Source organism: Herpailurus yagouaroundi, unplaced genomic scaffold (genome assembly GCF_014898765.1).
Source record: "Herpailurus yagouaroundi ecotype Mexico unplaced genomic scaffold, PumYag 166, whole genome shotgun sequence".
Lineage (NCBI taxonomy): Eukaryota > Metazoa > Chordata > Mammalia > Carnivora > Felidae > Herpailurus > Herpailurus yagouaroundi.
Genome location: NW_024412407.1, coordinates 3,231,432 through 3,245,693, shown reverse-complemented (window position 1 = coordinate 3,245,693; position 14,262 = coordinate 3,231,432). Strand labels below are relative to the sequence as shown.

At 45.2% G+C, this 14,262-nt stretch overlaps 1 protein-coding gene across 3 annotated transcripts in view; it reads left to right on the top strand.

Annotated features, from left to right (window-relative positions):
- Positions 1-6: 6 nt before the first annotated feature.
- The window catches only part of ACVR1B (activin A receptor type 1B), a 32,246-nt gene continuing 17,990 nt past the window's right edge, over positions 7-14,262 (top strand). For 2 of the 3 annotated variants that reach the window (XM_040488066.1, XM_040488068.1), the window contains exon 1: positions 7-124. In XM_040488066.1, the coding sequence (XP_040344000.1) occupies positions 34-124 (91 nt within the window). In that variant the 5' untranslated portion in view covers positions 7-33. Of the gene's footprint in view, positions 125-1,359; positions 1,509-14,262 lie in introns of all 3 variants that reach the window. The other variant, XM_040488067.1, reaches the window with a different exon arrangement.

The window sequence follows — 14,262 nt, the reverse complement described above, 5'->3', positions numbered from 1 at the left end:
GCTGCGGCGGCGGCGGCGGCGGCGGCGGTTACTATGGCGGAGTCGGCCGGAGCCTCCTCCTTTTTCCCCGTTGTCCTCCTCCTGCTCGCCGGCAGCGGCGGGTCCGGGCCCCGGGGGATCCAGGGTGAGTCCCGGGCCGGGGGGCGGGGGCCGGGATGGAGAAGGCCGGGCGAGGGCGAGGCCTCGCGCCGCGGCCCCTAGCTACAGCGCGCCCCCTCCCCACGCGCACAATATGGCCGGGTGGGGGGCGCGGAGGAGTCGGGGTGACCCTCGGTCGGCGTCTCCAGACCCCCGAGGCGTGGCTGCCCTGCCAGGACCGAGCTCACGCGGGGCCCCTGGGGACCCGAGCCCCCTTCCAGACGGAACTGGTTTCGGGGAGCTCTCGGGGTCGCGCTCCCAGCACCCCCTGTTCCATAGAGGGGAGAGCGGGATCCCTTCCCTAAGATTTGGAGATCCGTGCTTCTGCCTCTCAGCGTGTCCAGGGGCGGGGGTCTTCCTTCCCTCCCACCAGATGCTCTTGGGGGGGCGTCTTTTCTCCCGCCAAGATTGAGGGGCTCGGGCGATGGGTCTTTGCTTCTCCGAGGTACCCTGATGGTGCGAGCCCTTGCGCACCTCAGATGACAGGGGAAGGGGTCTCTAACCTTTCCTTCAGGACCTGCACTTGGGGTGTCTCTTCCCCTCCCTCCCCTCCCTCCCCTTCCTCCCTAATGTTCTGGGAAAGGGAGTCACATTTACCCTGCGCACAACCCCTTTGAGTTCAGTGGGGCAAAACCCCCCACATACACATGCCCCGTGGAAGCTGTTGGGAGGAAGCGAGACCAACAGGCCCCTAAACGTTTTTGTAGCTTGGCTGTGGAATCTCTTTAACCCTAGGAAACCTAGTTCCCGAACGGTTAATCTGCATCTAGGTGTATTTGCTTTCCGCCTCGCCTCCCCCACCCCACCCCAGGGGGCCCATTCAGTTAATCACTTTGTGGATGCCTTTCAGGTGAAATCCTAGAACCTACCTCCAACCCCCAAGATTATTTAAAGATCCCACCACTGGACCGACTCCGGCCCTTGGTCAGTACTTATTTACCTTCCCACACAATCCCTTTTCCCAGCCCTGCCCCCCACGCACTCCCCCACCCTCACACGCCCCTTACCTTCCAACCCCCACCCTTCCCACTCTAGAGGTGGGCATCTTTTCTGTGGGACACCCGGCTGGGTGTGTTGTTTATGAGGCTTTGGGGGCAGAAAAGAGCAGATGAAACCCTAAAATATTTAACTTAAGAGACTCGTCTTAAATGTGTTTTGGCATTGGGGTAGCAGATGAAGGTTATATTTGGCAGTTATATTGAAGTGATTATTGACCCGCAGATGGATCTGGGAGAGACGATCAGGATTGTATTCGCTCCCGATGTACAAAGCCTGTGCTTTGACTTCTCAGCAGCCCCTAACCTTCCAGCTATGGGAGATCAAGTGTGTGCACTGTGGCTCTCCTCTCTACTAAAAATAATGATTCTCAGGTGGGTTCAGGCTTCTTTAATAAACCAGACAAACAAGAAAAGACATCATCCTACTTTGGAGTCTCAAAAACAAGTTCATTATCTCCAGCTTTGATATTTGCTCCCAGTGGTGTAGCCTGTGCAGTGGGGTCTTTGTTCACTGGCTAATGCTTCTGTTAAGCACCTCGTGTGTGTTCCTGGGTCTCGCTGCTCTGTGTATGGGTAACATGCTGTGGGATCTGATAAACATGGTGAAGGTGTATGAACACAGGCCGTCGGTTGTGGTAGGATCATGGTTTTCGTGAATAATGTTTGCCGGGCCTTCTTATGGGCCATGTTCTGGGAATGTGTAACATGATGTTATTTCTCTAGTAGGATAGTAAATAAGGAGGCTCAGCCTTCAGGTTTGTCATTTTGTATGTGTCTGAGTAAATCTTTTCAGTTCTGTCCATAGAATTTTTTTATCCTGGCCCTAATATATGTAAGATTTTTTAACAGCCATTTCCCTGTTGATTTGGTGTAATATCTGTGGGGTTTTTCTTGTGGTGAGCCTAGTTAAGAATGTTTAATTGGTAATCCAACTGGTTCTGAATAGGGCAGAGTTCATTTTTTGTAACCTTCCTAAAATGGATGTTTGTTGGGATGAGGATGGGTGGGCATAATAGGGAGTTAGTTTCTTTTTTTGGTAAATTGGAAATTAGGTTGTGTGTCCAGCAAACATTCTCGAAGGCCTTTAAACTTCTTGGCCAGACACTACAGTTTTTTCCGGGACATATCTAGTTGCCAATAGTGCATGCTACAGAGACCACTGTTGCAAAAGGCTGAAAGTAAAACGTCAGTTCTGGGAAAATAGAGGCTGTGGGATAACAAGAAGTTGATTGCTTTCCTCCCCTGCATTTCCTCTGTGTGCTCCCCTAGGTGGGCTGGAGGAGTGGCAGAGCCAGGGAGCCTTGATGCCTGGTACTTGGACGTGGCATGAGGGCAGAAAGGGATAGGTGTTTCTGTTAGGGCATGAACTGCCACTTTGTAAAAGGCCAGTGACAAGGAGAATGAGTTCCAGGTTGTAAACAGCCACCACTTGATGGGTATAGCAGGTTTTAAGGCCTACTTTTGGAATTTCCACAACAGTCTTTAAAAATGTACAATTGCAGGGGCGCTTGGGTGGCTCAGTCGGTTAAGCAGCCGACTTCGGCTCAGGTCACGATCTCACACTCCGTGAGTTCGAGCCCCGCGTCGGGCTCTGTGCTGACCGCTCAGAGCCTGGAGCCTGTTTCAGATTCCGTGTCTCCCTCTCTCTGCCCCTCCCCCGTTCATGCTCTGTCTCTCTCTGTCTCAAAAATAAATAAACGTTAAAAAAAAAATTAAAAAAAAAATGTACAATTGCATTTGTTAGTGGTGGGAGAACATGACATTCGTTTCTTAAGACCCAAGCAACGAGGGAGACATTTGAGGTTCTGATAGGAATATTTTGAATTTCTGTGAGCAGACTTCATCTAATTTCAGGCCAAGTCTTAGAATTTTGTTGAGGGGACATGGATTTGAAGTACAGTGAGAGCGAACTCTTGTAGAGAAAAAGAGAATCTCTGGTTACTTTTGTTAAAAGAGCTCCTGGAACAGATGTGATTAAAACATAATAAAATGGCTACTCTGGCTAAAGGTTGGAACCAGATGGAGGGAGGAGGCCAGGTCTCAGCCCTAGAACTTTGCTCCCTTACAGGTTGTCCTTGAACAAGTCACTTGCTTAACTTTTCCGTGACTGCCTCAGTTTTCCCTCTGTAAAGTAAGGAAATGGTGTGTGTAGTTCTTCTTGGGACATTTGTGAGCCTAACTTGCTGATAGCCAGTTGGCTGGGAGGTATTTTTAGACACAGTTTCTGACTTCAGTGAAGGAGCAATGTTGGGCTACTTTTTATCTTACGGGGCAGAATAACATACTCTTGGGATTGATAGGGGCACCACATGCCACCGCGTGGTTGATTTCTTCTGATTCGTGCATATTTTTGTGGACCGTTTCAGATTTCCTCAAGTTAATTTCTGTCTTTTGACAGGCTCTTACATCGTATCCCGGGCAGCGTACCTGTGCTAATCAAAGACAGTCTGGAGGGAGCGACCTGCTTTAGGTTTTATTGGTTTGGCAACGTTTTAATTCTTACGCAACTCTGGGTATGTTTATGGCACTATGTAAATGTTACATAAGAACATGGAGGCTGAGAGGTGGCTGGAATGGTGCCTGTGAACACAGGAAGGTTAGACTGAGGACTTCATCCGAAAGGACCTTGGGAATCTGCAGTCAGTACAGGAAGAAGCTGCACTTCATTTTCCTCTAAAAACCTTTTTAGATGATTGTGTCTTTCAGGTGGACTGCTGTGTTATAAATAGGTTTATTCTCCACCGGTGAGCTAATTGTAACCTTGCTACCAAAATATGAATCAGTAAACGAGGAGACGTGCTGCTGCTTTCGGCATGTCCTGTTGAAGCTGCTTGTTGCATTTTGGAACATGAGTTGAATTGTGTTGCAGTCTGTTCTCATAATAACTCAGGAGTACAGGGTGTTGAGGTGGAATGGAATTCTCAGTCCATGGTGCTTTAGATCTTCTTTATTTGTGAAGGTTAAATTAGAATACTGAAGTGGCTCTTTTGTTTTAATTTTGAAATCCTTATTGTTTACTGTTCAGTTTTTGCTCAGAGCAGCGGTGAACATGAATTCTGGAATCCCGCCTCTTTGTCTTGAATTCTTGTGTTACTGGTCTGTTACAGGAGGAGTTGATGTAAGGGGGTCTTATCTCATTTTCCTCTCCGTATTTATAAAAAGCAAATCCTGGAGTCCCCTTTCTCGCCGGTCCCTCCGACGCCGGAAGTGCTGCTGGCATTGGTAGCCCATCAGTTCGGCCCGGCCTGGGAATGCCAAAGCCTTGGTCGGAATCAGCCCCTCAGACCCGCAGTGCGACCCACACCTCTCCCACTCTGTAGGCACTGCCTCATGGACACGTTCAAATACCTACCTACCTGCCTGCTCCTGGGGTTCGCTCTCCTCAGTTTCTCTCACGCACTTGGTTTGACCTGCGCTTAGGCTTCCAGAGGCACCGTCCCTGCTCTTGCCTGTTCTCTCTGCCTGCCGGCTTCTCCGCCAAGTATAAATGTAACACCAAGCAAAAATGCTATTTCGGAGCGTATCTCTCTTTCCCTTACTCGGTAGAGCCGCCAGCATTTGGTTGAGCTGTGAAGTTTCCATCCCAGACCATCTTACCTGCTCTCTGGGTTTCAGAGACAGTGCCTCCTCGGGCAGCTCTGGTGTTCTTTTCGGTTTTCTTCTCTCTCCACTTCATCCCAAGCCTGCGCTTGTCTTGCTGAATACCTTGAACTTAGTGTGATGAAAGTAACTGCTCTTCCCTTTAAAAGTATCAATCACCCCTGATGTTTACACAATTACATATGGGAGATTTCTTTATTCATTAGGTTGGGTATGTGTGTGGAATGGTTCTTGGCTTGGGGAGATGATCCCAAGAGAACAAGAGAGATAAAAATCCCCGAATCCCTAACTGTCATGACAGTAGCAGTGGCTGAGACTGAAAATAAATAAGTAAACACAGTTCTCAGTCATGAGTGCTCCGGAGAAAATAAAACTGAATGATGTGCCAGATAGAGTGTGCTGTGAGCTACCATTTCACGTCTCTCTCAACTTCATGGTTTCATCTGTAAAACAAGGCTAATGTAGCCCAGTGTCTTTATTCATGGTACTTATGTTGTGTAAAGTTGACTGGAACACCGGATTAGCCAATACTGAACTACTGCTCCTAGGGGAAAGATGGCGTTAGGTTCCCGTGAGCCACTGGTCACCACATTTTCATCAGACAGTCAGTGCATAACCTTGCTAATGTGTGTGTTTCTGTTTAAAGACATCTTATTCAATATATAGTGTTGGTTCATTAGCCTTGAACTTGAGGCCAACAGTACCACAATGCAAGCCTGAGCAGTGCTTATCTGATACACATATTGTCTCCGTAAGGCACACCGCCGTCGTCTTGAACTTAGGAACGCTGGACAGCGTCTTAGCACTACCCTTGGGGGCCGTTTTAAGTGGTGAAATCACCAACAGAAAAAAATGGCAGAAAGGGGAAAAGTGTGGCACAGAGTATACTATGAAAAGGACACATATATATTTACTGTATGAAAGCTGGAGCAAAAAGAGCGTCGTCCCCTTGTTCACCGTCAGCCGGGAACACGTGTGTCGGACGACTCACGTTTTTTACCACTCTGCACATGTGTGTGAATGCCAGTGAGAACGCCGAGAGTATTGATTTTGAGGTTACAAATAAATTTTAATGAGTATGGAACCTATGGATGACCTGTATTTCGTGAGAGCCATACAGATAATTGTGGCAGAGATAAAATTATATCGTGTGGAGTTCCAAGAATTCCTAAATGGTTTCACTGAACCAGAATTTGAATATAGACAGAAGTCCCATTTACAGCCTGTAAATAAGCTAAATAAATATAGAGAGAGTACTACTCTAGTGATCTGAAGATGCCTTTAACACATACTTATTGAGCACCTACCATATATGCCAGGCACTATCATAGGTGCTAGAGGTACAACAGTAGACTAAGGAAATAAAAATGCCTTCCTTCATGAAGCTTACCTTCTGGCAGGTCACGTGGACGATAAATAAAGATACTGTATAAGGTGATTCTGCCTACCGTGCTCCACCCTCTGCCCCCTCCCCCCCAAGATTTCCTGCCTTTGGAATATACCACCTTCCAGTTATTAAACATGAATCTAGGCACTGCTTTGAAAGGATTTTGTAGATGTAATTAAGGTCCCAAATCAGTTGATCTTCAACTAGGGAGACTGTCGTGGTAGACCTGACCTAACCATGCTGGCCCTTTGGAAGCACTTTTCTCAGCTGATTGCAGAAGAGGAAGTCGGAAGTGATCTGGCTGGTTTGGAAGAAAGTAGACATCCATGCGTGAACTGCCCATGAGGGCCACGTGGCCAGGAACTGCGGGCCAACTCCCAGAACTGAGAGTGGTCCCTGGCTGTCAGCGAGGAGGGAAATAGGGACTTCAGGCTTCCATCCACAGGGCAGTGGAGTTTGCCAACAACCAGTGAGCTTGAAAGAGGTCCCAGCCCTGAATGAGAAGGCAGCCCTGGCCAACACCAGTCACGCTGTGTCTGGACTTGTGACCTACAGAATCTGTGAGATAGTAAATAAGTGGTGTTTGCAAAAATGTGTGCGTGTGGTGGCTTAGATGGATATGTGAGGGGAAGGAAAGCAGGAAGGGAACTAGCTAGCCAGGATGGGTTCGAGGGGACTTGAGACCTGGTGCCCAGCCATGCTGGTGATGGACCTCGCGTGTGAAAAATTCTCTGACCGCATGTGGCTTTTGTCTACTGCCAGTTACCTTTTCCTAGATATTTGTGAGTGAGTGAGTGAGTGAGTGGAGGAGAGAGGAGATTATGGGTGCTTTGGAGATAAGTTTTTTAGGTGGTTGCAATGTTCGAGTTGAGGAATCTGAACTGAAACATGTCTTTTTTTATTAAGTAGTTGTGGTGAACCTGCCTTGCCCTAGATCATCATGTGTTGTCTTGGTGTACATTTGTATATCACATTTTATATTTGTGGTCGATAAAATTGAATTGTAATAAGCATTCATTTCTAATATCCAGGATGAAGCTGAATGGTGAGAGGGGTACTGAAGGGTCTGTGCTTGCCCTTTAGAGGTTGACACACAAATTGACTTTCCTTCTTCTTCTTGTTGGAACAACCACAAAACTAGGAAGAGTTTAGACCCTTGTCACGCACCGGGACGGCAGAAGTGATAAGGGCATCTGGTTTACCGACCATTTACCATATACTCAAGGGTTACGCTAAGGACTTGTACACTTACTCTGTACAGCTGCTCTCTGAGCGCTCTTATCCCTGTTCTGCAGATGAAGGGACTGGGGCATGGAGAGGTTCAGTGCTGAGCTTGAGGTCTGTCAGACTCCAAAGCGTATGCTCTGCATCCTGTACTCTACCATATACTACGAGGACTATGAAAGTAATTGGCTAACCAGTCTCTGCCTCCAGTCTCCCACTTGTCCTCCATGCTATTGCTGGGTTTAACTTTGGAGAGCATGCCCTCTGTATCTCATGGTTCTACTGCTTGTATGTGGCCTCCAGGATAACCCCCAGACCCTTAGCCGAGCATCACAGTGCATCTGATCTGGCCTGGTCTCCCTTACCATCCTTGTCTCTGGCTGGAACCTTGCGCCGGTCTGTTCGCTGTGGACCTAATATGCCTTGTGCTTTTCTTGGCCTTGGCCTTCTCTTCTTAGCCAAATCGACCCATCCTCCAGTGTGGGATCTTTGTCCTCTTGCCTTCCCCTGGTCGATGAGTCCATCCTCCTCTTTTGTCCATCCTGCTCCTCCCAACCTCCCAGACTCTGCCCCCTAAAAATTGATGCTAGGAACTGGCTTATTCTTGAAAGAAAATTTTTTTAATGTTTATTTATTTTTGAGAGACAGAGCATGAGCAGGGGAAGGGCAGAGAGAGAGGGAGACACAGAATCTGAAGCAGACTCTAAGCTGTGAGCTGTCAGCACAGAGCCTGATGTGGGGCTTGAACTCACAAAGCGCGAGATCATGACCTGAGCCAAAGTCGGATGCTTAACCGACTGAGTCACCCAGGTGCCCCGGAACTGGCTTATTCTTTATGTGGCTTTATCCTGTCACAGAGCCTTGCACATTTTAAGTAGTTAATAAGTTTGTTTAAGTGAATCCATTCGGTTCTTTTCCATCCTCTCAGCAATATCCTAGGTAAAATATTCCAGTTCTTCCCTGCTGTACTTCTAGTATCTCCTATATGTACAGTTTTTATCCTAGTCACTTAAAAATGCTACAGACATTTGTGAGTTACTTGGAACATGATAAGCTCTCTTCCTACCTCACCTCTTTCATCTTTGTTTTATTCTACCACCTACCCGTTTTATGCCAGCCAAATGCACTTGATCTCAGCCTCATTAGTTTTATTCTCAGCTCTGGCTGATTTTTTTCTCCTTCATTGTCCCAGTTGCCTGAAACCATTCCTATCCCTCTTCTCGCTCAGAACTGTGACGTGCACTGTCTCCTCTCCACTCATCCATAGTATAGGAAATAGGTCAGGGAGCAAATACAAAACACTCAAAAATATCCTCCCCTGCCCTAATGAGCCACATGTACGTCTATTTCAGTACAACAAGGAAAGAAAACAGAATGATTTTGTATGTTTGTTATAAACTGTAGGTGAAGGAGAAGTATCCAGTTACTAGTAGATATTCTGAACATGACAGCTGAGTCCATACGCTTCGCTCCTAGGAACACCGGTCACGCTCTGTAGTAACGATGCCACTCAATCCAGTTTTACCTTGACATTTTCCTGGGCAGCAGGTGGGCCCTTGTAGATACTCAGGTATTTACAGTCAGCCATAAATTAAGCTGCAATGACAGGTCTCCTTAGCATAAACATCAAACGTCTCTTTTGAGTGAGAACAAAGCTTTCATTCTCTAGACCTGAGGCTTAGGGGTGAACTTGTTTAAACAGCTCTCTAAGGTTGGGTTTGTCTCCAAGTAGAATGTCAGCAAGGCAGTTGGTAGAATAGATATAGTGTGGAGCTGGCTTTTCAAACACCTTTCTCTTATGCAAGCCCCATTCCGAGACCTTTCCCAGATTGGAATTAAATACCAAGCTTATCAAGTGTCTTATTGTTAAATCTCTGGGTTTTTTCCCTCCTCCTACAAATGACTTCCTTTATTAAGTCAGTTACATTTTTTTCATAAGTGCTTTTTACCAGTATATGTTTTGTTTTTTTAGGTACTACCCAACTACACATGTAAAACTTGACTTTGTTTTGGCTCTTGGATACTTGAGAGTTTTTGTTTTGCTTTAATGTGTTTTTAAATCTAATTTTGATGATGGTGAAGGGTGAAAGTGTAACTTGGGTCTTTTTTACCAACCAGTAGCAGCAGCTGATTGCTTTACTTCAACACTGCAAGATTTTTCTACTTAGGTTAGAGTTGTGGCTGCTGGTATGTTGTCAGTTCCCAGTTGTTGTCCCCCATCACTCCCTGCCAGGAGAACCAAACGTTATCTCGATTTTGTGACAGTTTAGTGCCAGATACCTCCATTTTTTTAACCTGATTCAGGATTTTCCCAAACATTGGACAGTTGACTAGATCAGAAGTTACTAAACACCGGTTTTCTTCTTTCTTTGTCTTTTTCCTTTGTTTTTTTCAAGCAGTGGAGTTCTTTTAAGAGTACACACGTAGAGGGGCACCTGGGTGGCGCAGTCGGTTAAGCGTCCGACTTCAGCCAGGTCACAATCTCGCGGTCCGTGAGTTCGAGCCCCGCGTTGGGCTCTGGGCTGATGGCTCAGAGCCTGGAGCCTGTTTCCGATTCTGTGTCTCCCTCTCTCTCTGCCCCTCCCCCGTTCATGCTCTGTCTCTCTCTGTCCCAAAAATAAATAAATGTTGAAAAAAAAATTAAAAAAAAAAAAAGAGTACACACGTAGAAACGTATGTATGTGGATGGTAAAAGCCACTGTGGCAGAGCCCCCCTTCCCTCTCAGATTATTAGGCTGAGATTTATTAAGCCCAGTGCTATTTGCTAGACGCCAGTGAGAAAAGGTGAAGCAAAGCAGGACAGTGCTTCCTCCCTCGTGGAGCTCAGAGGTTGCTGGTACATCTTGGAGAGCATGGGGGTTCAGGAAGGATACAATCTGAAGAACACTATACCTCCAGTTTTCTTTTTCTTTTCTTTTTTTTAAATTTGTTTAAGTAATCTTTGCACCAAATGTGGGGCTCAAACTCATGACTCCAAGATCAGCCACTGCATGCTCTACTGACTGAGCCAGCCAGGCACCCCCACTTTTAACCATTTTAATATATATGTTTTTAACATTTATTTATTCTTGAGAGAAAGAGACAGAGTACGACCATCATCAGTGCTGTTAAGTAACCTCATAACCTTCTGCAAGCCGTGACCACTATCTGGTTCTGGAACTTTTTACCCCAAAGGAAACCCGGTAACCCATTAAGCAGTAACTTCCCTTCCTCCTTTCCATACTACCCCCAGCCCCTGTCAACCACTAATGTGCTTTCTGGATATTTAATATCATTGGAACCGTACGGTATGGGGCTGCTTTCACTTAACGTAGTGTTTTCAAAGTTCATTCATATTGGGGCACTTGGGTGTCTGAGTTGGTTAAGCATCCGACTCTTGATTTCAGCTCAGGTCATGACCTCGCTGTTCCTGAAGTCGGGCCCACACTGGTCTCTGGGGTAACACTGTGGAGCCCACTTGGGGTTCTCTCTCCCTTTCTCTTGCCCCTCCCCCTCTTGGACGTGCGCCTGTGCGTGCCCTCTCAAAAACAAACAAGTAATTAATAAGTAAAGAAAGAAAGAAAGAAAAGAAAGAAAAGAAAAATAAAAGAAATAAAATTTTAAAAATAAATAAAAAAAGAAAGTTCATATTGTAGTGGATATCAATAGTTTATGCATTTTTATGGCTGGATGATACACCACATTTTGTTTTTTCGCTCACTGACAGACATCTGGGTTGTTTCCACCTTTTGACTATATGCACAGTGCTATTATGAACATTCATGTATAAGTTTTTATTTGAACACTTGTTTTCAGTCTTTTGGTGATATACCTAGGGTTGGAATTGCTGGGTTATATGGTAATTGAGTGTTTAACTGACGGAGGAACCATCAAACTTTTCCACAGTGACTACACCATCTTATGATCCTACTGGCAAAGTACGATACGAGGGTTCTGGTTTCTCGGAATCTTCACCAACACTTGTTATTTTTCCTTTTCTTAACGGCCTTCCTAGTGGGCGTGCAGTGGTGTCTCACTGTGGTTTTGATTTTCATTTTCATTTAAAATTCATTTGCGTCTGAGATGATGTTGAACATCTTTTCATGTGCTTTTTGGCTATTTGTGTATCTTTTTTGGAGAATTGTCTTTTTAAGTCCTTTGCCCATTTTTTATTTGTTCTGTGTTGTTATGAGTTCTTTTTGTAATCATTCTGAATACTAGACCATTATTAGATATGTGATTTACAAATATTTTTTCCCATTCCATAGCTGTCTTTACATTCTCTTGATAGTTTCCTTTGATTTACAGTTTTTAATTTTGATGAAGGCCAGTTTATCTGGTTTTCTTTTGTTGCTTGTGCAGTTGGTGTCCTATCGAAGGTACCGTTGCTAAATCCAAAGTCGTGAAGTTTACCCCTGTTTTCCTTTATAAAGTTTTAGAAGTTTTAGAATATAAGTTATAGTTTGTATATTTAAGTTGTTGATCCATTTGGAGTTAATTTTTGTGTCCAGTGTGAAGAAAGGGCCGACATCATTCTTCTGCATGTGGGTATCCAGTTGTCCAGCACCAAGTGTTGAAGACTAGTTTTTCCTCTTAAATGTTCCAGACATTCTTATCAAAAATCAGCCGATCACAGATGTGTAGGTTTGTTTCTGGACTCTTAGTTCTATTTCTTTGATTTGTATCTGTACCTTTTTTTTTTTTTTAAGTGTATTTATTTTGTGAGAGAGTGCACGGTTGCGTGCAGCATGCAAGTGGGGGAGGGGCAGAGAGAGGAAGAGAGAGAATCCCAAGCAGGCTCCGTACCGTCAGTGTGGAGCTGCACCTGCAGCCCGATCCCATGAACCGTGAGATCATGATATGAACTGAAATCAAGAGTCAGATGCTTACCCGACTGAGCCCCTCAGGCGCCCCTTGCGTGTCTATACTTAATGACAGTACCACACTGTTTTGGTTGCTGTGGCTTTGTAGTAAGTTTGGAAATCAGGAAGTGTGAGTCCTCCAACTTTGTTCTTTTTATTCCCCCCAAGATCATTTTGGCTATTTAGGATCACAGAGTTGTAGTCTTTGTTCTATCCTAAGGAGGCTGTTGGAGGATTTGGATAAGGTCCAGAGAAGATTAATTAAAATAATCATGGGTTGTAATAGGCTATTCTTATCAGTTTGGTCTGTCTGACGGATGCTATCATCTGGAAGGAGGAGGGCCAAGAGGCAGTTTATGATCAAGTCGCAAGATCATGAAGAGAAAGGGCTACGCCAGCTGATTTTGGCACTATGTTGGCTACTGTAAAAGTAGAAGGTGAGCCCAGTGAGGTTTGAAAGAGGCAAGCTTAGTGTGCCCAAACAGGGCAGTGCTCCATTCTAGTACAAAATTGATGAAGCTTATTGTAATTCCCCAAGGAGCAGTTGATATAAGCTAAAAATCATAAATCCTGTCGCTTTAAAGCGTTTTAGAACATTTGTGGACCTTTATCTACCCGGACAAATGTGGCCGTTTTGTGGCTCACTTCTTACCTTTTGAGGTTGGTGCTGCCACCCTGCACGCCCCCCTACCCTGTCCCCTGGAGATGCAGTCTAGGGCAGAATAGCGGGCTGAGTGGCCGTGAGTCCATGCCTGTATGGTGGCGCTTGGGAATTCCCATGAGCCACACCCTTGCTGCGTGTCCTCCCCGTGTAGGCCAGCGGGTCAGAGAGAGAAGACCCAACCCCAGTGTCCTGCCTGCGGTGGGATTGTCTTTGCTGAGAGCTGGCCATGTCAGTGTCTCCATAACATGCACCTAGACAGCAGGCTGCTCAAGTTGGGACTTGTTGGTCTTCCGCCAAACACAGCCTCTCTCATGAATCAAATTTGCATCTACATCCTCCCACATACCACCTTCTCATCATATTTTAGAGCCACGTTCAAATCTCGCTTAGGTGGTTTTGTCTTTAGTTCCGGTTTGACTGACTTGTTTATAACAAAATGCTGGGCTAGTGAGACTGTCGTTCTGACCACTTTTTAACTTGGTTGTGTCTAGAGTGATTTTGATACTCCTCTGTGATTGGTTTTCCAAATTGTGTCATTTCTACTACATAACTCTTTGGTTATGGAATACGGAAGAGTTTTAGGTATGTATGTATGGTTTATATGCACGCGTGTAGACTGATTTAACCTGATGAGTCACTGTGAAGTAGGTTATAAAGGGCTATTAGCATTCATTAGTCCAGATTTAGCTTTTCAGAGAAATCATGATTAGGTTTGTGATTTAGTGTACTGTACGTTTACAGTAAATTCAGGTATTTTTATAATTTTATTATCACTTATTTTGAAAAACGAACATTAACGCAAGACTAGCCCTAACATCTGTCTTTAAAGTTCAGGAAAAAGTATATAACATTTAAAGCACCACTTCCCATTGTTGAATCAGTGATTCAGACAGTGTGAATTTAAAAACAAACTGGATTCATATTTCAGCTGGAGGATGTAGAGGTCATCTAGTTCACTCCCTTCTTTCTGGTCAGTCATGAGGAAAGTGAGGTTCAGGGAGGTTAAATGACTTGCCCAATGCCACACGACAAGTTACTGGCAGAGCTGAGACCAGAACAGCAGTTTCTTGCTGTGCCTGCTGTGGTCTTACTGTAACTTGCCACTTCCTAATTAGTGGTTAAAGAGACACGTTTGTGCATGTGTGTGTATGTATGTGTGTGTGTGTGTGTTTGAGTTTTACATTGAGAGGAGAGATTAAAATTTACTGAACACCTATTTGCTAAGCACTTTTGAAATGTATTATTTCATATAGTTCTACATAGTCCTGTAAAATAATTATTAACAGCCCCACTTTACAGATTAGGAAACCAGGGTGCTCCAGGTCATGTGATTAATGTTAGCGCTGGTATTTGAGCTTGGCTCTTTCTGACCTGTGCCTGCCATGATACCCTGCTGTGGCTCTACTAGTA